Source organism: Papilio polytes, unplaced genomic scaffold (assembly GCF_000836215.1).
Source record: "Papilio polytes unplaced genomic scaffold, Ppol_1.0 DF824169.1, whole genome shotgun sequence".
NCBI lineage: Eukaryota > Metazoa > Arthropoda > Insecta > Lepidoptera > Papilionidae > Papilio > Papilio polytes.
In genome coordinates, this window is record NW_013525035.1 from 3692875 (window position 1) to 3720498 (window position 27624).

General features: G+C 33.5%; 2 protein-coding genes across 4 annotated transcripts in view; one reads left to right on the forward strand and one right to left on the reverse strand.

Moving 5' to 3' along the window:
• The window catches only part of LOC106111357 (ankyrin-3-like), a 114136-nt gene that overhangs the window by 63452 nt on the left and 23060 nt on the right, over positions 1-27624 (reverse strand). Inside the window, exon 1 of one of the 3 annotated variants that reach the window (XM_013293401.1) lies at positions 1167-1232. The exons of the other annotated variants lie outside the window; for them this stretch is intronic. Coding sequence (XP_013148855.1) covers positions 1167-1232 — 66 coding nt within the window. Of the gene's footprint in view, positions 1-1166; positions 1233-27624 lie in introns of those variants that run through there. 3 annotated transcript variants of the gene reach the window in all.
• LOC106111358 lies at positions 15472-16892 on the forward strand. Its single transcript, XM_013293402.1, has 2 exons — positions 15472-15787; positions 15883-16892. Exons 1-2 carry the CDS (start codon positions 15504-15506, stop codon positions 16787-16789), a joined length of 1191 nt encoding a protein of 396 aa, XP_013148856.1. The 5' UTR covers positions 15472-15503; the 3' UTR covers positions 16790-16892.

Here is a 27624-nt window from a genome sequence, read left to right on the forward strand (position 1 = left end):
CAGACATCAATCATAATTACGAGTAGGTTTTTTTAATCTATGAACTAAACATGAAAATGTCTTGAAATTAAAAATGTTAGATGCATAGTAATCATACTTAATAGTTTAATAATAATTTTTAAATGTGAAAGTTTAGATGCATGGATGGATGGATGTTTGTTAGAGTTTGTAGCCTAAACGGCTGAACGGATTTTGATGAAATATGGTGTAGATGTAGAGGATAGTCTGGAAGAACACATAGACTACTCACTTTCGTTTTTTATTAAATTCACGCGGACGGAGTCGCGGGCGAAAACTAGTTAATTCTATAAATGTTTAAAATGTTGTCTTTAAAACTTGCGTTTCAAACAAATAGTAATTTAAATACGTCTTCGCAATTATCTTCATTTACAAAACTCATAACTTCGCAATAATACAGCCTACTTTATCGCTTATTCTATAAATATAGCGTCTTTTTACTATCTCGTAATGTGTAAACGCAACAAAACTAATAGCTTCAAAACACGCGTTAATCAATTTTTTTTAAGTTACGCTTCAATAAATTAAGCTTTACTTTGAAATAAAAAAATCTGCAAAAACAAGCTGTCTCACGGTTCACTAATTCGCAAATATAATGAATCACGTACTTACATTTATGTTCGGATTGGAATCATTTCGTGTAATTAGATACAATAAATCTGTAGAGTTGGCAACACAGGATTTTTTCCGTATGTTATTTTAATACGAATTGTAATCGACTTTCAGGAATTATTGACCTGAACGTTGTGTCTTTTATGAGTATTATAGATATCAGATATACATCTTATTGACCAAGTAAAATGGGGAAATCGGTTTAATGGTTTTCATAAATTTAGTAAAATAAAATCTTCGAAAGAAGATAAGAATATCGCAAATATAAACATATTGTTTGCACTTATATTTATAAAAAATTACAAAGTAATTCCTTAATCACTTTCGATTTCCTTTTTCCAATCTTCACTATAATATGCATTTTATCACTAAAATTGGTAAAACACAACACAAACTATCGAATTCCCTTGAACTATTAAAAACTTAATCTAATCTTTTAAAAAAGAACTATCTCTTATTTGAAATAAGCTGATTATTATAGTATGTTTACATTATTTAATTTATTTAGATAAACAACCAATGATATAACAACGCACCACTAGAGTAATGGAGTAGACACGTCTATCTAGCGGACGCACGCGCGCGCCGCACCAAACCGCCATGGCGGGACTGATCGTGCGCGTGCGGCGCTCACCTGTACCACTTCACGTGGAAACTTACAATTAACATTGTTCTAATAAACTATTGACAGTATAATTTAATATGAAGTTAAACTAAGAGTTCATAGGGAAACTATTACGGGGACAAAACTTTCTGACGCAGAACAGAGTTGTACCTAGTGAAATGGCTGACCTTTATCTGGTAATAGCTGTTGGCCGCGACTTTGTTTGCGCTATTAAAAAACATATCCTATGTTAGTCAGTTATAACGTAGCTGTTTATTGGTGAAAGATTTTATTTAAATCGGTCCAGTAGTTTTTTAGTTATTTCAATATATACAAATCTTTCCTCTTTATAGTATTAGTATAGATGAAATCTTTATCTTATTTGAAACCCAGTACATCAAAGTCTTTAGACGACGATAAATTTCTTTCAAGGTTAAAAAAGCCAATGAAAGAAAAATATTATTACAAAGTTGTATTTTTTCAGAAAGCTAATCTAATAAACAACGCTTCAGTGGCCACTGTAAAAACTTGTTTAAAAGCCAACGTAGTTTTTTAAAATATTAAACGATGACTAATTTAAACAGTATAAGAATTTAACATAATGCCCCAAATATGACAAAGTAACCATTTCTGGGCCTGTCCCACCAAATTGTAAATTTTCTGATAACAATCCAACGTGTAAAACATGTGATGGAATATCGGATTTTATTACCTCATCTAACAGTGACGACGTTTAGATAGCTTAAAAATGATTTAAGCTATCTAAACTTTTATCAGTGGTGGGACAGGCCCTTAATGACGTAATTACTCTCTAAAGATATCAAAACTTCTTATTCAATGTTGTTAATCTTATTATAGTTACAAATTGAATGTATTGTCGACAAGGAAAATATAATGAGTACTATTAGATGAAAAGATCAGCGTTAGAAAGTGAGGGCAGAGAACTGCTGTAACTCATCGTGAGCGAAGATCAAATTGACAGGTAATCTAGTGAGGGCCGCTTAAAACATTGCAACTTAAAAATGAAAGTCGAGATTCCGTTACCATCAAAAGAAAGGCCATGAAATCAATTCTGAAGCAAACCAGACCCTTTGAGATTCGAATTAAAACGATCAAGTGTATCAAATGTAGACTAGATAGGCTCGTGAATGAAAATGTAATTGAAAATTTAAACTAATATATACTCTAATAAGAAATAGATTTGAAATGGAATTAAAGAAAAGAAACTAAGTCCATTGACAACTGAGCCTCGATTTAGAAATGCTTTGTCATCTAGACATGGTGGCTATTATTAAACAGAACTAAGTCACGTTTTGCTTATTACTTAGATATTGGTCGTGAATTTACTTTAACACGATCGAGTACAAAAAGCTTTAATAAATTGTATACTTGCATAAAAAGTTATATCCCTTTTCATGCTCATTATATTCCATTGTTTGATTTTGATTTTTACCAAGTTTAACTTGTAGCGGCCTAGTTACCACTGGTGATTGGCAGAAGACTGATCAGGTAAGGAGACGTTGGTGATCAAGACCGTCGGACGACCGTCGGAGACCAAGACTTTGGGTTGACATGCTAGCGAAATCAGTAGTTGAAATCCTCGTTAGTTATAGTTACATCTTACTTACTAGCAGTGCGTGTTTGTGACAATTTTTGCTTATACTCAGTTTATTCCTAAGTTTAACTTTCGGCATTTATTTGTAAAGCTGTATGTCTTTAAGGCGTCAAACCCCGAGGCGCTGTAGAAACTTGGACAGATCGTGTATCCGATGTAAACAAGACTACTAACATTTTAAATTGGAATTTCACATCATTTACGTGAAATCTACCACTTACTGCACATACAGACATAGTAATGTGACATTGTTACCATTAGTAGACATAAAATAACTAGTAGACGATAAAATGTCTCGTATGTTTTAAATAATATTAATAGTCAGTTACACATTCTATGATTACTAACTTAAGCAGTTCCTTAGTGTAGATTTCTCTAAATACATCTACACTTAAGTACACCCCAAGTCGGAACTTGAGCACACTAAATCTTTTAGATTCTTGTTAAGTTATTTATTGACCTCAACACCTTCTATGAGGCAAATTACATTCCAAGCAAATTTTATTAACCTAAATAGCTTCATACATCTTGTATTGATCAATTAATAGCAATAGGGAGTTGTTATGAATAGCTAAATTAGAAGACCATATGCTATGGTTAACAATAGGGTTGTGCTTTATTTATTTCAAATATTATCGATAATATTCAACATTTCATGGCATACCAGTAATTGTGAAAATATCTGTTGACATATAAGTATGATTCCTTACTAATATATTTTACTATCTTACTAATATTATAAATGCGAAAGTTTAGATGGATGTTTGTCAGAGTTTGTAACCTAAACGGGTGAACGAATTTCGATGAAATTTGGTATAAATGCAGATGTAGTGGATACCTATGTGGCTACTCACTTTTGTTTTTATTAATTCTACGTGGACGGAGTCGCGGGAGAAAGCTAGTTTCAAATGATGGTTATTAAGGTAATATTTATTTTGTCATCATTCCTACTGAATAAACAATATATAATAAAAACAATAAATAAAATAAACAATAAATAGCGTAATAACAATGTTTTAATACGCGTTCTTGAAGTGAAAATTTCACGGTTATTGTTATTATCGATACTAATCAATTTCTAAATCAAATTTCCGTACATCTCTATTCTTTGTAAGTTCAAGGTATCAATTGATGGTACCGGCAGCATTAACAGTTACCACAGACAAAGACCGTTCCGTTCGTGTTGGAAAACGATTCACCCAGTTTTAGTCGTGAGTATCTTCTGATCTGCTCCAATTTAGTCAATTTATCAAAAGAAACATCTTAAATAGAAACTTCTGGTAATGGAAATATCGGTAGAAATATTTATTTCATGAACTATAAGTATGTGTGAACATTAGAGGGAAGAATAACACTTTACTCTTCGAAATCGGTTAGCCAGCCAGTATAAATAATTCAGATAAAAATTGTAGAATGTCATTATTATTTCGCGAAGAAAATTCCAGTCCAGATTAAATAAAATTGTGGCAGTAGAAAATGTCTAGCGATGTAATAAATGGTGTCAACTGCAGAAGTGTCACAAACGTGACAAATACGAGGGTAGGCGTATTACGGAGAAGACCCTATTTAATCAAAGGAAATGTAGGACGTTGTCAGATTCATTTGTCTATTGCTACGATTATTGTAACTTCACATTTATAGTGTCAGACACATATCTTTCTTATTTAAATTCTGACGAGATAAGTTTTGGATCATCATTTATCCTCCTTTTCCTACTCCCGTAAGGTCGGCACAACAGGTTTTTGTCCTCCAAATAACTCTGTCATACGTGATCTGTCATCACTCCCTTTTTGATCATGTCGCCTTTCCCGCAATCCATCCATCTCTTTCTAATGAAATCCCAAGTAGGGTTGGCGATAGGCAGGCGTCCGGCCGCAAAAAATAGTGCCAGATCCTAAAATAGTAAAGTTTTGGATATAAACTCAATTTTAAATTTCAACCTGGCAGTGCATTTACTATACCGACCCTCCATAAGGGATAAGGGCATGTTGATAATGAATCTGGTAGTGCATTAAATTTTACTTCCTCATCACCATCATTATCATCATTTCACTATACGTCACCACTAAGGGACTCAAAGCCTGCACTAAGATAGGGGTAATAACGCCATAATTTATTTTTCTTAATACTAAAGTTCTTTACATCAATAACTCATTTTATTTTATACACTTTACATCATAATCACAAAAGTGTTAAAAGCACTTATGCAATTGATAGTAAAAGGACTAAAATGTAATGCTTTAAATATTTCGTACCTAATTTTAAACAATTAATATAATTGTAACTAGCGATATTAATTTTAACACTGCACTAGAGATCTCGTCACTCGTCAGGAAAGCGTGCGAATATCCATCCCTCTAATGACATTGACAGCTGTCAGCTAGGGACGTGACGTTTATGCCGATAATCTAGTGTTGCACCAATTCTACAGCACGGTACTAATGTTCTTCTTAAAACTAATGATTAATGATTCAATCGAATCTACTATTACCAGCATAAAACAATTTGATAAGCCGCAATATACAAAAGCAATGCAGAATTTAACTACAATGTACATTGAAAGGCAATAAAATGAGTCTATAGGTACGTACAAAATGTAATAAAATTGGCCTAGATCCAATGCAGGAACGTGAACGCCTTAAGATTGTTGTAAGTGTTCACGCCAACACTGCAGTGCGGATGGAGAGACACTCCTGAGCTCTCCCGAGAGGAACTCATTCAATTTGAGTACCCAGCTTTAATGCACACTTTTATTTACTCACATGTCTAGACTTATTACATTTTACGAGAATGAATAACATAAATTCCATTAACATAACCTCTTGTGAAATAAGATATTCATAAAGGAGTGGATTCAGATATGACAGCTGATAGAAATGTATGGAAGAGCAGCACATACTGTGCCGACCCTCCATAAGAGATAAGGGCAAGTTAATGTATGAATAAAATAAATACCATTAGTAATAATTTATGTTACACTAGCTTTCGTCTGCGGCATACTATGCGTAGAATTAAAAAAAACAACAGCAAGCTTATGTGCTCTTCCAGACTATCCTCTACATCTATGCTAAATTTCTTCGAGGTCCGTTCAGCAGTTTAGGCTACAAACTCTAACAAACAACCATCATTGATTTTTAAATCATAAAGAGACAAGAAACGTACTAAAACATGATAATTTTAATGAAATAAAAAATCGATTAAATCGAAATGTGAATAACAATGAAAACCTGTATAATGTTAACGAAACGATAGAATCTGATAATAGCCATTAAAACATATCAAGATAGACCTGACGCTAAAACCAAGCACCGTGAACAATACGAATATAAAACAGAGAAGGCAACAAAAACTCTGAGAAGCTCGAAAGACTAATGACTCGGCTCAAAATAATCAGTTTTAATTATCTAAATGTAGTGAAAATGTAAAGATGAAATCTGAAGAGTTAACAAATAATTAGAATCGGCAGAAACCTTTTTGGAGTACTGCCTACGAATATTGCAGTTGTTTTGTATTAACATTTTGTATACTGTTTATTAAAAGAATTTTTATTAACGTAACAATTAAATACAACAAATTGTAAAATCAATCTCAATATAAATGCTTATTTAAAAAGATTTGGGTTCGTCCTCGTGCCTGCCTACGACACTGCAATTGTTTACTATTATCAAGGGTTGCCACCATCCCGGGGACAAATTTTTGTATCATACTTAACCAATTTTATAGTAAAATAATCTTCATTAAAATTGCGCAGTTACGAATTACTAAATATTAAATGAAAGTCCAGAAAGCAGAGAAGATTAAGTATTTCCATATATGACTTTTTGCGTGATTAAAGGTAACGGATTAAAAAAAATACTGTAAAACTTTTATCGATAATTTAAACTTTTGACAGCCCTAATAATGATAAATACGTAGAGTCAAAGCGGTTCAAGGGAAAAATTGTACAATTGGATAAATACGCCAAAGCGTCAATTGGGCATTTAACCCGCGGGAACTGGAATCAGTTTCATGTTAACAGGATATAATTAACACTATGAACAATTACAGCAATGGCTACATTTGTACGCATAATTCATTATTTGGGGTTACAATTTAATACCACTACCAGCAGCCGAAGAAGGGTCAGTAGACTAAACAAATGTTGTCTTTTTCTCTTAATTAAGAAAATTTTATTTAGATACCAGAATACAGATAATAAAAGTTTACGTTTCTACGTTATCGATCGAGAATAAAAAATTCCAAGTATTAATAATTAAAATTACATTAAAATATATTACTTTTCTTAAAGAAAATGCAATTTATTTAGGTTTATTACGATAGATGGCTGCTTGCCAATAAAAATATCAGAACGGATGTTCGGAATAGCTGCAGGAACGCCGTTTGAGTCGATACGAAGTTTTCTCATGAAGTAAGAAAAATATTACCTTTATATAAGCCGATATGTGAAGTATTTTTCTATTGATTATTTTAACGGTTCTTATTCTGAAAATAAGTTTCTATATGGTGTTATTATAATGATTACAGATTTATTTGGGGATATATTCCAACTAGAGTATACTTAGTTCCAAATATAGATTACGTTATAAAACCATAGATCAAGACACGGTTCGGCTGCCGTTGCGCAGTTTAGTATTACGTCCCATGAGTATAGACTGTCAGTGGACGGTATCCGGTGACGCACGCACAGCCGGGTACAGGTGAATAAGAATTACGTATAACCGTAAGATTTATATATTATTAAAAAGCCTTTTAAAACTAGAAAATCAACTTATAAGTAATTATAAATCTCAACGAAGTTTGGTTAAAAAATTATTTAAGTTACATTCAAAATCTAACCTCACTATTCGGAGTTATGATTATATTTTACCGCCTGCGTAAATAGAATATTTCCACCCGAGCGTACAATTGCTCGTTACATTTTCGCAGGCGTCTAATTTAGTATGGTTTTACCAGGAGTTAACAAGATCGTAATCATGTTTCACAGCGCGGCTTGGTAATAAATAGCACGCAATACTTTCGCGGTCTAGGTCAAGGGAATATTTTAGCTTGAACTATGGTATTTACTTAATTGTATTGTTTTTATATTTCCTAACCTATAAATTAGAAATTGTAAAATACATTAAAACTTGCTGCAAACTAATAGTTATTTAAATGGTTAATTGTAGATTCCTTATTATTAAAATATGCTAAAGAACTCCTTTTAGCAACTTAAAACTGTGGCAGTTTACTGTTTCGTATTCTCGATTACGTTAATATAATGGACATTATAGCACTCCAAAGAGAAATTCAGTAAAGTCTTTAAAAGGACATGTCGCATTTTCAATAGCTTTACAATTTTCTGGGTCAAACGTCTAGGTCGAAAGACAGCTTTTTGCGGTTTCGAAATGCAGTTGACACTTACAGTCAGACAACTTCTCTTAATGTGACCCAGATATAGTATAAATAAAGGGTTATAAATTCTTTGTTATAGAAACAATTAAAAACGAAAAAAGTAACCACCACCGAATGATATTGGTTAAGATCGTGGAACATTTAATAAAAAAAAACTTACTAAAACAATTCATCGTAAACATTTAAACTGCAAGCATAGTTTAAAAATCATTTCTGAAGTATCCACGTATAACTTTATAATTGTATGAACACTGTATGAAGGTGTGTACTTAGTATTAAGTTGAGATGTGCATTGGCTTAACGCCTGCGCCGACAACGCCGGTGCAGAAACTTTCACGATGCTATCGATCCGGTGCATTCTAGTTCTGCCGACCTTAAAACCGATTGTAGGTTGACTGTGACAAATCTTCGTTCCTTAATATCTACGGAATTGTGTTAAGACAGGTGTACTAAAGATATTTGTACAGTATTTTTTATTCGGTCTTCAATAATGCATAAGAATCCAGATTATAAATTGATAGCAATTACATTATGTAAGACCTAAACTCAATTTATTATACAACTTTTAAAAACCTTAAAACCATCATAGCCGCAGTCTCATATGGTTATCTTTCAAAAATCTATACTTATTATAATGAAGCGTAAACACACACTTTTTTACTTTTTTGTTGCTTAAGATGTCAACAATTACAGCATATTTTTGAATAATTCTTTTTTTAATAAAAAGCTCTACACTTGCGTCACGCTTAAGACTATATATTTTAACGCCATTAAACTTAGGGGGTAAATATTTTGGATAAAAACCCTAATGTGGGAAAGAGACCATTAGTTACCAACATCAAGGAAGCAAGGTTGTCATCATGTCATGTCATTTTGACATTTGCAATTGATAATTTGACAAATGTAAACAATAAAAGAAGATTTTCATAATTTGATGCGGATGAAGTCGCACGGGAACATCTAGTATCGAATAAGCATGGAAAGTGTCAAAAAGTACACACTAAAAGTACAATAGATAAAGGCTCCACGTTGTCTATCCATACATCTTTTAGATTAACATATATCATACTAATATTATAAATGCGAAAGTTTAGATAGATGGATGGATGTTTGTTAGAGTTTGTAGCCTAAACGGCTGAACGGTTTTCGATGAAATTTGGTATAGATGTAGAGGATAGTCTGGAAGAACATATAGGCTACTCACTTTTGTTTTTTTTTATTCTACACTGACGGAGTCGCGGGCGAAAGCTAGTATACCATAAATATTTTCACTTGAATGCGTGTAATTCTATTAGCAGGATAACATGTTAATTAATTAATATTACTTCATAATTTATGTATAACAGAATTTAATCGACAAACAATTTAAATATATACTAAGTAATTTATTACTGTGAAGGAACATCATTGGGTTTTACTGATGAAATTTTTGCATCAAATAATTATCTCTATAGAATGAAAGTCAAAGAGAAAGATGACCATGTCTTTCGACAATGTAAACCCACGATTGCAGAATTATTTGATTTCCTTCGTCATCTATAAGGGAACTGTGTAATTGGGTCAGGTCAGACGTACAGGGATGTAAAGCACAATGAAAACTGTGGTCCAACTAGTTCACATAGAATGCTAGTTCCACATACTAACCTACTATAATAAAGTTCTTTGAAATACTGTCTTTTGTGAATACTAGTCGAATATACCTTAATGGTAAAACTTTTATAAAAATAACAGAGCCACTTGATAGAGAATTTCTTAAAATGTTTGAGGCATCTTTGATTTAATTATCGCACAACTGTTTAGTCTTGCTTTGATTCCTATGATATATGGAGGTGCACACTTGATTTTTAGTTGTGCTAAAAAGTTGAATTGGCTGCGAAACAATCTACAATCGCACAATAGTGCGATTGCTTAGTCCAAGGTGTTCGCTCACTCTTAACCAGCTAAATAATTTAAAGGAACAAAAATGAGATTTGACAGAGTAAGAAATGAGTGCAGATTCAGACAACATATATAATATATAATAGTAAAACAAGGCCATTCTTCTGTTTAGGTCAAACGACGTTGTATATCCAGGTCAGGATGTAGAGTAACTCTATGCTAATTCAACATTACACATACATCCTGTGAATTAATATACAAGCCACCTGTTCAATTGAATATCAAGACAGAGTTGTTATAAAACTACGAGCAATTCACGAGCATTCATAAAAAAAACTGTTCATTAATTATCACAAAAACTCCTTACTTCATTAATATTATAAATGCGAAAGTTTAGATGGATGGATGTGTGTTAGAGTTTGTAGCATAAACGACTGAACGGATCTCGATGAAATTTGACATAAGCGTAGGGATAGTCTGGAAGAACACATAGGCTGTTCACTTTTTTTAAATAAATTGGATTAAAACCCTGATGTGGGAAAGATACCATAAGCTGCTGCCAACATCAAGGAAGCAGGGTTGCCATGGTATGTCATCAAATCATGTCATTTTGTCATTTGCTATTGATAATTAGACAAATGTAAACAACAATAAAAAAAAATCATAATGTCATGCGGATGAAGCCGCACGGTAATACTCGTAGCTAGACTTTTGATATTGATGAAAATTCAAACTTCTATTCTAATATTATAAATAATTTAATATAACTGAAATCAAAGTTAAGATGAGTTTGCTTTATAAGTTGTGTTATTCTAAGCTACGTTGTCTAAAATAGTTACGCCTAATGTACCGGAAGGGTTGGAGTACGCAATTAACGTTAATTCAAAACACTTGAGTGTAAAATTTCAATAGCATACTGAAATAGATCAAAGCTGAATTTAGTTGTACAGTACAGTTTGTTGATATCGTGATTATAAATAGTTTTATATTCCGCGAAATAACTGAGATATATATGTTAATGTAAATTCCGCTGAAAAACTCGTTTATTTTAACAGTACTAAAACTTGCATCAAATTCTAAAAATAAAAAAGACGGGATATTAAGGGCCTGTCCCACCAAATTGTAAATTGTCTGATGACAATACAACGTGTAAAATATATGATAGACATATCCGATTTTGCTACCATATCTGAGTCACGTCATTTTTAAGCTATCTGAACCTCTATTTGCCACTGGCCAGGCCCTAAAGGTTCTAGAAATTAAATTAGAACAAGTAAAATTGAAAAAAGGTTACATTTGCATTAAAGTAAGCCGTAGTTCTTGGCTCTATTTGATAATTATTTATGCATGGTTACCTAACTCCATTGTTATATACACATCATGACAACCTTGACATTGTACGTAAGAGAAAAAAATATTTTTTTTATTAGAATGTTAATTGCATGCGTCAATCTCGATTGACTAATATGTTTAATTAATTCAACAACGCGTAGTACAATTTCCGTTTCCAAAAACGATTAGAAGTACTATATTGTACGGAATTTTAAGGAAAAATGATAAGAATATTTGAGAATTTTTATGTTATATTCCCCATTAAAGAAAGATCAAAAAATAGTACTTAGATATAATATAAGTAATAATATAATATTTAAGTAATAATTAGAACGATGATATCCTTGGTCAAAGATAAGAACGTCAGTGTCTGTCTTGATTGGTAAAGAGAAAAAAATAGAGATGTTGAAATTATCTATAGGAAGGGAATCTCAAAGATCAATACTGTCGACTGGGGCATAAAACCACTCTAATCAGGTCAAAGGTTGTTGAAGCTCTATAACGCTCTCGAGCAAAAACAAAAGGAAAGCTTGCTTTGCTTAATTTCAGAATTTATTGTGTATCGATAACCAATTACCATATATCAAATTTTGATAAATATTTATAACTAGCTGTTCCCGTGCGGCTTCATCCGCAAATTATAAAAACTTTTTTTTTTGTTTACTTTTGTCTTATACTTGATTGCAAATGTCAAAATTACCGTTACCATAATACCATAATAAGCTTAATGTTGGCAGTTTCTAGTTTATGGTCCCTTTCCCACATGAAGGTTTTTATTAAATTTAATTACCCTCTAAGTTTAATAGCGTGAAAATTTTTAGCCTAAAGCGTGTCATAAGTGTAGGGCTTTTTATTAAAGAAGGAATTATTCAAAAATATGCTGTGATTGCTGACATCCTACGCCACGAAGTAAGTAAATATTTTTGCTGATCATTTCCATTGCTGAAACATCATACAATATTTTGTACAACTGTTTCGCCAGTGTGAACCTACACTATTATATTCCATTTCAAACACTTGTAACTACTAATGAATGTTACTCAACTTTACATTTTTCATCAAATATGTACCGGAGTACGCTTGTTAATTAAAACTTTTTATCCACGACCTATTTTCCCGTTGCGTGGTTTCAAAAAATAAAAATTAATTTTTCAAGCCCGTAAGAATACAATAGGTGTATTATCCTCATCTTTTCTTTTATTTCGTGGGTCGTGACCTCAGTGAATGACCTTTCTTAAGCTCTGCGCTAAATTATATTCGGCAACGAACATAAGTAAATTTTTTAAAAATCTTTCCCTCAATATAAGGCTATTTTAAAGTTAGAAAAGGTAAGAAAGAGTGGAAAAACTATATTATCGCACAACTGTTTAGTCACGATTTGATTTTGTGGGCTTATATAGAAGTGCGCACACTACTCGAGTTTTACTTGAGCAACTAAACAGTTGAATTGGCTGCGAAACAATCGACAATCGCACAACAGTTGTGCGATTTTTTAGCCAAAGTTGTGCACCCGCTCTTATTTGTACCTTTTAAACAACAAAAACTGATTGTTTTAACATAGTTTCGATGTATAAAATTAACTTTCATTTTAAAAGTAAACTTTTTAACCTTCGTTTAAAAATCGTTAAAGAAATTAAAAGTGGGCCGACAAATTTTGGGTATGTAACTTGGAAGCATAAAAAAGTAACTTATACCATTTAAGTATCGCTGCATACCCAAATATGTGGGCGAAATGCTTTTGTGTTCAAACACTTAAGTAGAAAGCTGTATTACCACGGGTCCTGTGCCGATTCTCTACTTCCATGTTAAGTACCTGTAAAAAAATTAATAAAATTAAGTACAATGAAAGAAATACAAATTAAAAAAAAAACGCCAAAAAACAAAACACTATCAAAATTAAACAATTTGTTAAATTAACTTGTCAATTGTTATAAAACTTGAGACATATCTAATATCTGTACTTAATACTTTAATCGGATACAAGAGCAATCGAATAACGGACAATAACAAACAGGGCTGCCAACTTACAGAAAACATACCCTAAACTGGCCCCTAATATTTACAGGCTACAGATTGGAGAGTGTGCACAAGAACTGCACGATATAATTCCACTATCACCATTTTACCATCGGACGTTCATGCATACCGCTGGATTCCATCATTTTGTAGTTGATGCACCGCGAGTTCAGACGAAAAAGTTTGAATCATCGTTCCTTATGCGTACGGCAAGGGATTGAAACAAGTTGCCGGCGTCAGTTATTCCGTCCACATGACGTGGGGAAAAAGAAGAGTAAATAGCTACTTATTAAGTACCATCTTTCGACTGCATCATCACTCTCTTTCTAGTCAAGCGCTAGCTTAAAAAACATAACAAAATCCTAATAAACTACGATCAGTGATCACTTAGCTAGGAGTCATCTTATTGGCGGACGATGAAAAAAGTCCAATGACTCGGCACTGTCATGCCATACAGGTGACAACCCTAATCATAAACCATGTCTTAATAGAACACTTTCTCTGGCCTTAATTTGTTAGAACAATAATGAAGATTGAGCTGTCATGTCTAAAGGAAAGCGAAGGGAGATGGATCTGTCAAAACACATAATAAATAACGTGTACACACGTGTACAACACATAAAAAGATTATAATGTTCAGACAAACACTACTATTGTTGTTGTGAGAGTATAATTAACACAACACGTTTATTCATTTTTTTTAATAAAAAGGTCATAGCAATTCTTTTCCTAAATGAAATTTTAAAAGTATTTATTAAAGCTTTTCAATTTAAGCAGAGAATAAAACGTTTCTGTTTTAAAAGGTTTAAATAGGGGATTGGAAATGCGGAGTAGAATTTCAAACGTTAAATCTCGCTTTTTAATTTTTAAGAATTGTATCCGTTACATAGCCAGTTTTTGAAGTAACTTTTTCGTTTAATTATGTAAATAAATAATCTCTAGACCTACGGTCTTTTGAATGAATGAACGTAAAGGTTTACTTAGTTTATTTAATAAACATAAACTTGGGTATAAAACATTTTTGTTTACTTTCACTTTATTGTTCAAGTAATAAAGCTATAATTTAATGTGGGAGTTATTCCATAGAATATATATTAATCAATGTTCTATGAAAGAACATAAAATCAAACCTTTACGATTCGATTTGGGTTAGGATGCTCGTAAAATTAGTCTTCCGTCTCGATAGTTTTATTTATTTGCGTACGCCGTTACATCACCAGCGACCGCTTGAATATCGGTCACTCTAGTCCAAATATATCTGCGTATGTTAGTAAATTAAACAATGAAAAATAAAAAAAACATTGTAATATATTTTTCGGATTTTAAGCTGTCAAGCCTTTTCAAGTTTTAGAGGTAGACCTAGAAAGAGATAGATGGATTGCGTGAAAGGTGACATGATCAAGAAGGGACTGATGACTGAGATGACGGATGATAGAGTTATTAGGAGGACGAAAACCCGGTGCGCCGACCCAACGAGAGTAGGATAAGGCAGGGGAAATGAAGCCTTTTCTGGTTTCTCCCCAGTCTCCTAACCTCATCATAGACATACACCGGTTTGAGATCACGCATTCTTGATCAAGTCAATAGGCAGGCGTCGGATTCTCAAGTTTTACTCTATAACATCATGTGTATATTTTTCTCCCGTAGACAATTTTCTATGGTAACGAGCTCTTTATGACATCCTAAAGATAACTGGGGACTGGATGTGGATCCCGTATTATTGTGTGAGCTAGACTTTAAGCGTTTAGTAATATCCAGTGCTTGTTTAACCGTTTAGAACTCGATCGATCACGCAAACGCCTGATGACCAATATGAATATGAACATTCACATATATTTTTGTTTGTTATTTCACGGACGCGCCCGCTCCCTCTCCCGCAAGTCGCAACTTCATTCCAGGCTAGGGAGGAGGGTGACGGGATGGCGGTGAGGTGGGGAGGTGGGGTATCGCGTCGGCGCAGTACGCATGCCCCCAGATACACTCAATCAGTAGACGCTAGCAACAGAGTCCGAGCAGACCTATCACGCGCTCAAAAAAATGGCAATGTCTAAATTATCTCTCCTATGTTTTGACAGCAGTATAATTCTCAGAGATGACGTTCTTGATATGAAAATAATAGAAGAAGCGAATGAACGATATTTAACTAGTACACTTTGTTATTTATATGAAAATTTCAGAACGCATCCATATAAGTTTCATACATATACAGGAGTGAGTGTGAATACTTTTGATTATATTCTACAACATATTGAGCATTTATCTTGGCAAATGAAATCCAAAATGGTTATTACTAATGCAGAAAAATTGTTTCTCACTTTAAGGTAAGTGTACATATGTACCTTTTATGGAATGTTGAACAAGAATGATTCATGGTAATTGGGTAATAATATTAACAATTGTTTAACATTTGTTTCAGATTCCTTGCACATGGACTATCGTTCAAGTCGCTGGCGGTCACGTATCGCCTTACTCCAGGTACCGTTGGAAAAACCATTTACCAGACCTTACACACCATATGGATGGCTTTAAAGCATCTTCATATGCCACAACCAACTGAAAATAGTTTTAAAAAGATAACTGACGACTTTTACATGAAATGGAAATTCCCCAATTGCATAGGAGCAATAGGTGCAAAGAATTTTCGCATCATGAAGATATTGAAATCTAAAACTGGGAAAAAGAAACGCAAACAGGTTGTTCCTTTTGTACTCCATGCTATTTCTGACGCTGATTACAAATTTACTGCTATAGAAATTGAAGGAAATGGATCTGAAAGTGACGGTACACCATTTCATTTTGATGCAACTAAATTAAACAAGATGCTAGCTACTAATAAATTTAATGTACCCTCAAGTCAGAAGCTGCCTGGCTCCGATATCTCATTACCGCATGTTTTGTTGGGAAGTGCTGCTTTCCCGTTAAAAACATATTTACTGCGCCCTTATCCATTTGTGCAAACGGACAGAGAGACGAGAATCTTCAATGAAATATTATTAAGAGTGAGAGCAACCAATGATTTCACCTTTGACATACTAACGACCAAATGGCGTATTTTTAATAAACCACTGGAAACAAGCGCGAAACATGCGACATTGATTATACATGTAGCTTGTTTGTTACATAACATTGTAAGAGACCAGGACGGAGACAATGATAAAACCTACAAAAAATGTTGCCTTTCTTTATCACAAGGAATACACAAGAAAGTATTAAAAGCGAAGCGGAACAGCAGAACTTCATTTGAAGCTATGGAAATACGCGATAAGTACAAAATGTATTTCGTCAACAATCCAATAGAAAATTGTCAACCTACATCATGTTAACATAATTAGCGACATCTGTGACCTTTCTTTAAATTTTTAGTAAATAATTTAAATAAAACTTACCATTACTTAAAAAACCTAGAATTGTGTACTCACAAATGTACATTGTTTTATTATATAAAATCCTTGTTTATATCAAATGCGACGCGATGTAAATGATGCGGTGTATTTAAAGCTCTGGACACCGCAATTTTTAATAATAGATACAGCTGTAACTATGCAAATTAAAACTACAATGGATTCCAACTTAATGGTGTTGCGTTGTCTTACTTTTTATTAATTGATAGATTGATATCTTAGCAGTTATTAGTATCTCCAGAACAACTGTGTCGTCTTGGATGAAATCTGATAGTGAAGTAAAACAGCCTGGTAGAACGCGGTGTAAAGCGGGCTCACACCTTTGACTACTATCGCATAACTGTTGTGCTACTATCGATTGTTCCGCAGCAAATTCTACTGTCTGCACAACTAAAAATCCAGTAGTGTGCGAACCTTCATATAAGCTCATAGGAATCAAAGAGAGACTGAACAATTGTGCGATAGTTTTGTAGGTGCACACGCTAATATCTTGCTGACGGAGTCACGGGAGACAGCTAGTAAATCATACATGCAATACTCGATGATAGGAATTTGGTTTAGCCAGCACACAAAAATGATTAAATAAATAAAGATTGTTATTTATTCTCATATAAATTAATATCAATACAACGGTGTATAAAAACAAGATATTATTTTTATACTATTCTAGACATGTTCTTTTTCTCTACATTCGAACAACTCAAATTAAATTAACTTATGTCATTATTTAAATACGGCCAGTCTTACACTGCAAAACACCAAATAGGTTTCACTTACAACACTCGAGGCAGTATTTTAAAATATAATAAAAACAATTTGCTCAAAACTGCTAAATGTATTCTAGTAATAAAATAAACAAATGTTTTTAAATTTTACGAATATAATTACATCATATTGATATTTATGGAGTTGACTCGATAGTAAGATATCGCCGATGAAGTCAGCTCCTACGAGGAAAACGATTACTGACATCGAATGAGATTTTACGGAGCATTTAATGTAAATAAACACAAATTTTATACTCTTGGAAATTTCCTCGCTTTTGATTGATTGAAATTGTATATAGAATACTTAGATGGTTTAGTTAAAATAAGGATACATGCAAGTGAACTGAATATTTTTCGGTAATAAACATATATGAGCAACTTACCTTCTTGCAATGGCAAGATACATAAGATAACTTCCTCGGATATGAAGAAATGAAAAGATTTTTTTTTAAATGGTTTGAAATAAAGTAGCACTAAAGAAAACAAAAATAACAAAGGGTTGTATACTCTAAACTAAAGTCGTTAAGCTTGTTTGTTAAAGCGTAATATAAATCCAAGAAACAGCAAAACAATAAATCTCTAGATAGCAAGTTCGGTACTTGTCCTTGATATGCCAACCCTAGAACGCAATTTGTAACCAACTTGAAACTTCTACAAACATGTAAACAACTTCTACACCGACATTAGGGTTGCCAAATTTTATATCTTCTGCTGAAATACTCTGGTTTATAAAAACGGTAAAACAAGTCACTGAATGACTTTTCATAAGGATTTCGTGTGGACACATTTTCAGTGTTGACGAATCAAGAGTGGACGAGTGGACATTAGTCGTTTTATCATCGCTATCCAGCTTAGTTTATTGATAGTTGACAACCTTAACCGACAAACGCAAATAAATGTGGCGCCGTGTCTAAGAAAACAAGTTTGATTTCTTTATTTCCAAACATCTATTTACGTTAACCCTTTGTTATTTTTATTAAAACTGGAAGTGTAATAAAATATTTTCTTATTGATAATAACTATTAATTTTAGGGATGGCAATAGCGTTGAGGATGGTATTAAAAATAGCATATCTATTTTATTGCGACTCTAACACCTTTGGTGTTTTTTTAGACTCTCAAGACAAGTGTAAGCCAGTTCTATAAACATAAATTTAGTACAAGTTACAAATAAAATTGTAACAGAGAATTGAATGATGATTCAGGTAGCGCCCCACGCAATGCTGAAGTCATGCGAATACTTCGCTATTAGTGTAATTAAATTAAATAGAGCGATTCACACGAAGATGACTTTTGACCTATTCACGGTACGTTATTAATTAAACACATTCAACTATCTTCTATACTATTATAATAAAGCGTAAACAAACACTTCTTTGTTGCCTAAGATGTCAGCAATTACAGCATGTTTTTGAATAATTCTCTTTTTAATAAAATGCCCTAAACTTTCGTCACGCTTTAGGCTTTATATCACGCCATTAAACTTAGGGGGTAAATATTTTGGATGAAAACACCAATGTAGAAAAGGGACCATAAGTTGCTGCCAACATCAACAAAGAAAGATTGCTGAGGTTTGTCATGTCATGTCATTTTCTCATTTGCTATTGATAATTTTACAAATGTAAACAATAAAATAAAATTTTCATAATTTCATGCGGATGAAGCCGCATGGCAACAGCTAGTTGTTATATAAAAAAATAGGATACACCAACCTTTGGTGTTTAGTAGTAGTGTAATTATAACCTAAAATATTAATAAAAATAATGGAGAAAAAGATATAAACTGTGCAAAAAAAAGTACGGACCAAGAATCTGTACATGTCGATAAAAAAAAGTAACCTTTGGTCACCATTGACGAAATGTTCATATACAAAAGCATACTGTTGTATTATTTTTTTTTTCATAGAGGAAGATAAAAAGTTATCCAATTCAGGCAATAGCAATTCATTTGTAATAACGGATATTCAAAAAAATCTGACTGTTATTACTAGGGCAATTAAGGGTTGGCGTTAGGGTAATAAGCATTTGGCAGCCCAGGGCAACGGACAGAGGTAGGCGCCAATAGTCAGTGAATCACAAAGTCTCATATAACTCTGTGAACGCCCCCCCCCCCTCCAAGTGTTTAAAAAAGGGGATGCTCTAAAATCTTGACCGGGGCACCAGTATCACTGGTATACGATAACAATAATAATAATGTAACATTTAACATATACGAAGTTGCAATTTACGTAAGGGTCATAAAGGGGTCGCAGCCTTCCGTATTTCAATTGGGAAATCACCAAGCGGTCGATGAGGCGGACAATTGAGATATTAACTTAAAAGGTAACATCCCCCGACACTACCAACACTTACCGACATAAACGCCGGATATAACGTGTCTCATAAAACGTGTCACACTGCATAACTGAAGCGAGGGATTACTTCCACTCATGCGTATTATTAAAACTACTCCCACTGTTGGATCATTTCCCTTACCTTATCCTACGCCCATAGTGTCGGCGCGACAGGTCTTTGTCCTCCATACAACTCTATCATCTTCATCTCAGTCATCACTCCCTTCTTGATTATATCACCTTTTACGCAATCTACTCTCGGTCTATCTCTACCAGTAGAGTTCTATCTTATCAAAATTGTAATTTATAGATATTAGAAGATTCTTTAACTATCCAGAAAAAAATCTGTTGTACATTAGTGCTGATTAAGCAATCGGTAAATTTCCTCTATCGAAAGCAGAATATGATTACATACATCGGTGTGAGAATGCCGCATTGCGCATAAGTAATGGTGCGTTGCAAACATTACTATTAGACATACATACTCTCAATATCAACACATACTATGTGATGTTAATTGTTAACTACGTGTTTAACAAGCGCTAAAGATTGGGAGGACACTTCAGTTTGTTCGAATATTAAGAATGCATTTTTTCATTTACTAAAACTTACATTAACGACCATTTCCTGACTTCTAGAACAGTCTAGAAGATAGATTACAAAATCGATCTATTTTCCGCAGTAACTTTGATGAATGGAATGGAGGTATGAATCAATCCATTCCATCTTCCAATCATTCGTATTTGTATATTAAGGTAAGATTTATAGGAAGAAATATAGCACTAACAATCACGCTTGGAAGTGAACGAAAAATATCAGTACCTTATGTGTTCTTCCAAACTAAGTACAACATCTATGCCAAATATCAACGAGATTAGTTGTGCCGGTATACGTCATAGCAGACATCTATCCATCTAGGAGCGGGCGCACAACTTTGGTTAAATTATCGCACAACTGTACGATTGTCGATTGTCAATTGTTTCGCAGCCAATTCCACTGTTAAGTTGCACAATTAAAAATCGAGTAGTGTACGCACCTCCATATAAGCTTATAGGAATCAAAACAAGTGTGTGCGATAGTTCTAAACATTCGGTTTTAAGATAATAGTAAGAAAATACAATTTAAAATTTCAGTAACCTATTTCGTTCTCGAAGAGGCTAGTGTTGTACGCAAGAATAGGCAAAGGCATAACTATGCGAGTTGAATTGTGTCCGCTAAGGAGGTCGCAAGTACCCGTACAATGGCTTGCAAATCCTTTCTCGGTCGACGCATTACTGCAGCATTAGCGAAATGTAGAACATTTTTCTGTTACAAAGAAAACAATAAGTTCGTAAACAGAAACATTAAAGCAAACAGTCCGGTAGTCGATAATTAAGGTTGGTTAGTGAAATTCATTACAGTGAGAATTTGCTGTTAATTTTCAATGGGTAGCGAATTAATTTCTGCGACTACATGCATATATTAATAAAAGATTTCTATCCTTTGTGAAGTGCGCTAACAATGAATAATTCTGTTTTCCCTGAGCCTGGTTATATTCAGAGTGCGTGAAATGTATACGCTTTGGTAGGCTTTTTTTTCGTACGCTTTGGAAGGTTTAACTTCGGATAACACAACAGGATAATTCTATACAACCATTTATATCTTAAAAAGAAGCATAGATATTGGGGAAAATATTAAACTACGAGCTGTTGCCCGCGACTTCGTCCGCGTGGTATTAGAAAACATACGAACTATATAAATATAATAACAAATAGCTACGTATCCCTCGGGAACCGGACATTTCTCGGGGATGAAGCTTATCCAAGTGTACACTCCAGACTTTGTTTTACATCTGTGCCAAATTTCAATAAGATATGTTTAACCGTTGCAGAATGATCGAGTAAACATTAAAAAATTAAATTAATGAATCCCACGGGAACCGTAACTTATCCCGGGATAAAAAGTAGCCTATATGTTCCTCCAGACTATGCTCTAAACCTGTGCCAAATTTCATGGAGATCCGTTCAGACGTTTAGGCAACAAACGCTAACAAACATCCATCCATCCATCCATCCATCCATCTCAACTTTCGCATTTATAATATTAGTAAGATAAATAACAGGAGTAGGGATAAAAAAATTGTTTCGCGTGTGTTTTGTTTTTGGAATACAGTAAAGTTCTTTTCACCACCCTAAGAGCTCTATTTATATCCTGTAGCGAAGCGAACCTACTTTCCCCAGTAAACAGGTTGTCAGTGAAGCCTGCATACATCCGATTAGCGAGATAAAGCCTCACCGTGCTTAGTGCGTACACTTGCTTAAGTATTACTTAGTCCTTTCACTTTGTTCCTCCGATTCTTTGAATACAAAGATTTTTGGTGGTATATATTTCTAAATCCTTTCTATACGATAAGTGTATTTAAAAATATATATATATATATTATAAAAAGCTTAAATATTATATTTGATTGTCGCACTTTCCCTGTTCAAAGACTTTCGCCTTTAGTTCAATCCTTCGTTACCTATTTATGAATGCTATTTGCGGATGCTATAGAAATTGAATTTTGCTTTAATTTCAACTGAAGGAATAATTAATCTACTATACTTGTACTAGAAAATAAAAAATGAAACGCTGACAGTTCCAAGCCTTTTAAATATGCACTACCTATGGAAGTTCAAAGTATTTTTGCGGCCATCAATAATACTTTTACAACGTTAAATTTATTATTAATGTCGATGTAAATAACTGCACTTATAACAAAAGGTTAAGCTAAAATTAATAGCGCATCATGTATCAGAAATAAAAATACTCGAGTACATTATCAACTTTGTAACCTTTCGCAAAGATTGTGGTTAAATGTCAGTAATTTAAATAAATCTGTTATAATGTCATAGCTAATTTTTACTTTCATCTTTACTATAAACTAGCTGTTTCCCGCGACTTTGTCCACACAATATTAAGATAAAAAATATCCTATAATATGCCCATCTATGTAAGCTATCCTTCAGTGAAAGTCCCGTCGAAATTAGCCCAGCCGTTTCGGACATTACCCGGAACAAACGCGGCTTGCGGGCAGACAGACAGACAGACGAATTTTTTTAAATGCGATTTTCGTTATCAGCAACGCAAATACATCATCTTCCCGATATCTGGAATTTTTCTTCTGATATTACAGACATTCCAATTTTATTACATGTTTAGATTAGATATAGTAGAGAAATACTGATAATTTTAGAGGTTTTAAATTTGATGAACATAACATTATTATCACATTATTCCACAGCATTGGACTCGTGCAAAGTCGGGGCGGGTGGCTAGTTTATTATAAGTTTTATATTTACTCATGTTTATCGTTACCGGCATTCTTAATGTTATTTTTCTTTAGTATATAATCATTATTTGTCACCTATCGTGCGAAGTCTTTCTCATGTTGTACCTCCAACGGAAGTCATTAAGTTAAGAAAAAAATAAATGTTCGATAATGGTGAGAAATGTGTGAACAGAAAACGCCATGAGTTAATTGCGTTGTTTGGTTTACATATTTTAATGGCAATATTTGATTTCCTAAAATGTTAATATATCACTAGTTTTAAACAATTATTATAATTATTATTAGCTATATTTATTTAAACACTGAACCACACTGAACTAGCCGTCCCGCCAGGAATGCGCGCGAATATATCCATCCTTGTAATGACATTGACAGCTGTCAGTTAGAGATGTGACGTTTATGCCAATAATCTAGTGTTGCGCCAATTCTACAGCGCGGTACTAATTTTCTTAACGCTAAAAACAATGTATACTTTTAGCAACCATTCTAAGTTCTACAAAAAGGTTTTCGATAGTCAAATGGCTGGATTAGAACCGACGACTACGTGATCGGGACCTCTTAAGAAAAGTATTAAACGACTCGAAGTGTAACACTTAATCATACTTAGACTCTAAACTGTCGTGGTTTTTAGAAATATAATTTTCGTAAGATACGGGTTTCTTACCACAATTGGATTCAATCAGCCCGTGAACATGGCGCATGCAACTGTGCCGAAATCGGGAGCTAAAACAATCCGTATCTCACGAACAATATATTACTTAGACTCCTCTAGGTGGAATTGCATCCTTAGTATTTTTAACCGTTAGATGGCGGCGTCTATAAAGGCTGATACAAGAGATACAAAGTACTGATACAATCAAGCAATTTAACTGAAAAACTAGACACAGGTCAGAAAACTGTCGATCCTAGATTCTTCGAAGCATTTCATTGGCCGATATAGTTTTTTCTTCCGAGTACTGTTTACAGTTAAGTGAGATCTGATGTGGGAACTCGTGGAAAATATTTATTAATCGTTTAATAAAACATTACAGATATAGTAACGGATGTTTTCATATCGTAGATATATCTTTGAACCATAACTCAATTTTTGTTAATAAAAACTAAGCAAAGTCAGGTTGAGCAAGTTACATACAAAACAATTTTATTATTTAAATAATCAGAATTATTAAACACTAGCTTTCACCCGCGACTCCGTCCGCGTGGAATTAAAAAAACAAAACTGAGTAGCCTTTGTATTCTTCCAGACTATCCTCTACGTCTATGCCAAATTTCATAGAAATCCGTTCAGCCGTTTAGGCTACAAACTCTTGCAAACATCCATCAATCTAAACTTTCGCATTTATAATATTAGTATGAAGTATGATTGTCTTAACCATAAATCTGTTTTAGTATAAACTCGGACAAACGTAAACACGGCGTGGTTGTGACACAAATGACATAATTGACAAATTATGAGCGTGACGCGCGTGTCACCGACAGGATGACATAATTTTCCTTGACACGCGATGTGTCCGACAGGGTTGGATTGTAAGCAGAATTTACAACGGTGTAGCTAATGCGAATTTGGTATTGACATTTGTAACAAACTAGCTTTCGGCCGTGATTCCGATTGCGTGGAATAAAAAAAAACAAAAGCAGGGCTTTGTGTTCTTCCAGATTATCGTCTACGTCTATACCAAATTTAATCGAGATCCATGGAGCCGTTTAGGTTACAAACTCTAACACACATCCATCCATCCAAACTTTCGCATTTTAACATTAGTATGATAGAGACTGATAAAAATAAGACTATCGGAATGAACGAGACGACTCTCACTTTTTTGAATAGTGATAGATTACATAGATAAGTAAATAATCCCAAAATAATAAAAAATGGCTAACTGCATTACTAAACAATTTGTAAGGTAGTAAACTTGAGTAGATAGAAATGGTATAGAAATAGTTTTAGTAGCAACCGCTGGTATATTAAGTCAGTTGGACAGTATCAGACCGTAAGCTAATCTTCAGATTGTTCCAAATGGTTAGCGGATTATCAAGCGATCCACATGATTGCCCCCCTCAAGATAACCTACTTTGTGCCCAAGCTGGCATAAAAAAATATATTTAAAAGCAAAATTTCAACGCAGCTCTGGTTAATAACCCATGCCGATTTTCCTTTTGTATCAACGCCCTCCGAATACCGTATTCCCTTTTGCATTTGAATGCATTGTGCTCGCTGAGTTGCCACCAATTTTAAATTCAAATGAAGTCTGTTGCTATGGAAATTATGGGAATCGCTTAATTTTACAGTAAAGCAAATATTACAACTTAATTTATAGTGTATACTTATGATAAAACAAATTGAAATTTGAATACGCTAAATGTACGTACATGAAGCTTTTTTTAATTAAATTTTAGCGATCTATCAGTATTCTCATAGTTATACTTTTAGTTAGACGTTTATTATAAAGTGCAATTATAACAGTGGGTTTTCACAACAAAACAAACTTATCTGTAATTTTCCTCAAAAACTAAGGTAAATGTTTATCTACTAGCATTTCGTTGCAAAAACAATTTAAACTACGAAGCTCGAGTACAGGAAAGGTAAAAAAAGCAGTAAAAATCTTGTGAAACGGATGCCATGGGGCATTGTTTCGTTTCCACATGGCTGGGTGGGCGGTGACGTCATCACTCAGAATGAGAACCACACTCCTCCAAACAAAGCTTCCATGTGTTTTCCAGGTGTTATTGTTTTACACAGTTTCGTTCGCACATTGTGTAAAATCTTGAATTAAATGCTATGAAGCTTTATACTTATCTCTGATATTTAATTTGATAATCAAATTTGATTTTTTTTTTACTTTTAACCAACTTCAAGAAGATGATTCTTAAGTCTTGTAAGTTGTTAACGTTTGTAACTCCAGAAGCCGACCCTACGGGAGTAGGAAGGTAGGAGAGATGATGATGATGTTTGTGAACCTAGAATTGCGCTCTTGTACCCATTGCTACGATTTTTTTTATTCCAAAGCTAGTTAAGTCTATTATGCAACACGTCTAGTTAAAGACTTATGTTTGTTGGTTACATATTCTTTAGTATCTTGGCTTGTAGCTAAAACACTGCAACATTTCTAACATTCATAAAAAAGATACAGTAATAGCAGTGTCAAGGCAGTGGAATTCTACACTAAGATCTTGATCTTGTTCCCGTCTAAAATTAATCGCTTTACAACAACGCCCACGAGTGATATTAACCATCGTAAACAACGGTGAAAGTACGATCTTATAATATAGGGCATTCAATTAATAACACTGACACAAATCTAAAGGCATTTATAATTAAAATAAGTACAAATAGATCCAGACTTTCCCTAGTATTACATCGATATTTACTGGACAAAATGCTTTTAAACTGAGAACATAACTAAAAAAAAAACTATTACTGTAAAAATGTCACCAACGAGAATCTTGTTTATGGTTTTAGTTAATGTTATAAAAGTAAAAAGGCAGTTTCACAAGAAGCAGTAGTAACTTCCGCAAAAGGTTACTAACCTTTCTAAGATATATAGGACAGAAAACACGTGCTACAAAACGGTGGCACGCAATGCACGTTGACGTACAAACAAAAAAAGACATAAAACATCTGTTTACAACAAAGAAGTTTGAATAGTGGGTCAGTAGACAAGATTGTTATCAACTCAAGTTTCAATGTAAACAACGTATTTGAATGTAATTAAATCAGGCAGGTCGAAGCAGAAAGCACTACTGATGTTACCATTAAAAATACATCTATTGCAAACTTGAATGTAACATTTACAAAACAGCTTCCAAAAATACCAGAAAATATTTTTTGCTTCGAAGAAAAAAAATCCGAGTTAGCTGTAATTTTAATTCTAATTTCTTGTAAGACTTAAAACACTACAACCACGATAAGCCCACGTTAATGCTTGATACTAAATACACAATCGATTAAAGGAGTTTACATTACACCGGCTTCAGCAAATTGGTGTTCAGTTACCGGAAGGAAGACTTACATTTAATTACACGCTTCTAACAAATAAAACATATGCTACTGTCCATATTCGTTTGTGTTTTTAGTTAATTATTAATTAATTAATTCATTCATTGTTTTTTTTTATGCAATAAGGTAAGATTACCTATACAGTAACAGTAAACTAATTTAAAATTATTGTAGATAAGTTTCATATTTCCCATTTCATAAAGCAATACCGCAATCTAATTTGACCATAACGCCATCTAGCGGTTTATAAAACATCGAACTACAGTTATTTTTATGTCAATGTTTGTTTGATCTGGTACGTTTTAATAGTTCTTTTATTCTAACAATACGGCAATTTAAAATTTTCTCAGAG

Bases quoted from the DNA above. Each gene is read 5' to 3' on its own strand.
- LOC106111358 (XM_013293402.1), top strand. From the start codon at position 15,504: ATGGCAATGTCTAAATTATCTCTCCTATGTTTTGACAGCAGTATAATT. The intron at 15,788-15,882 runs GTAAGTGTACAT...CATTTGTTTCAG, and splicing joins AAATTGTTTCTCACTTTAAG to ATTCCTTGCACATGGACTAT.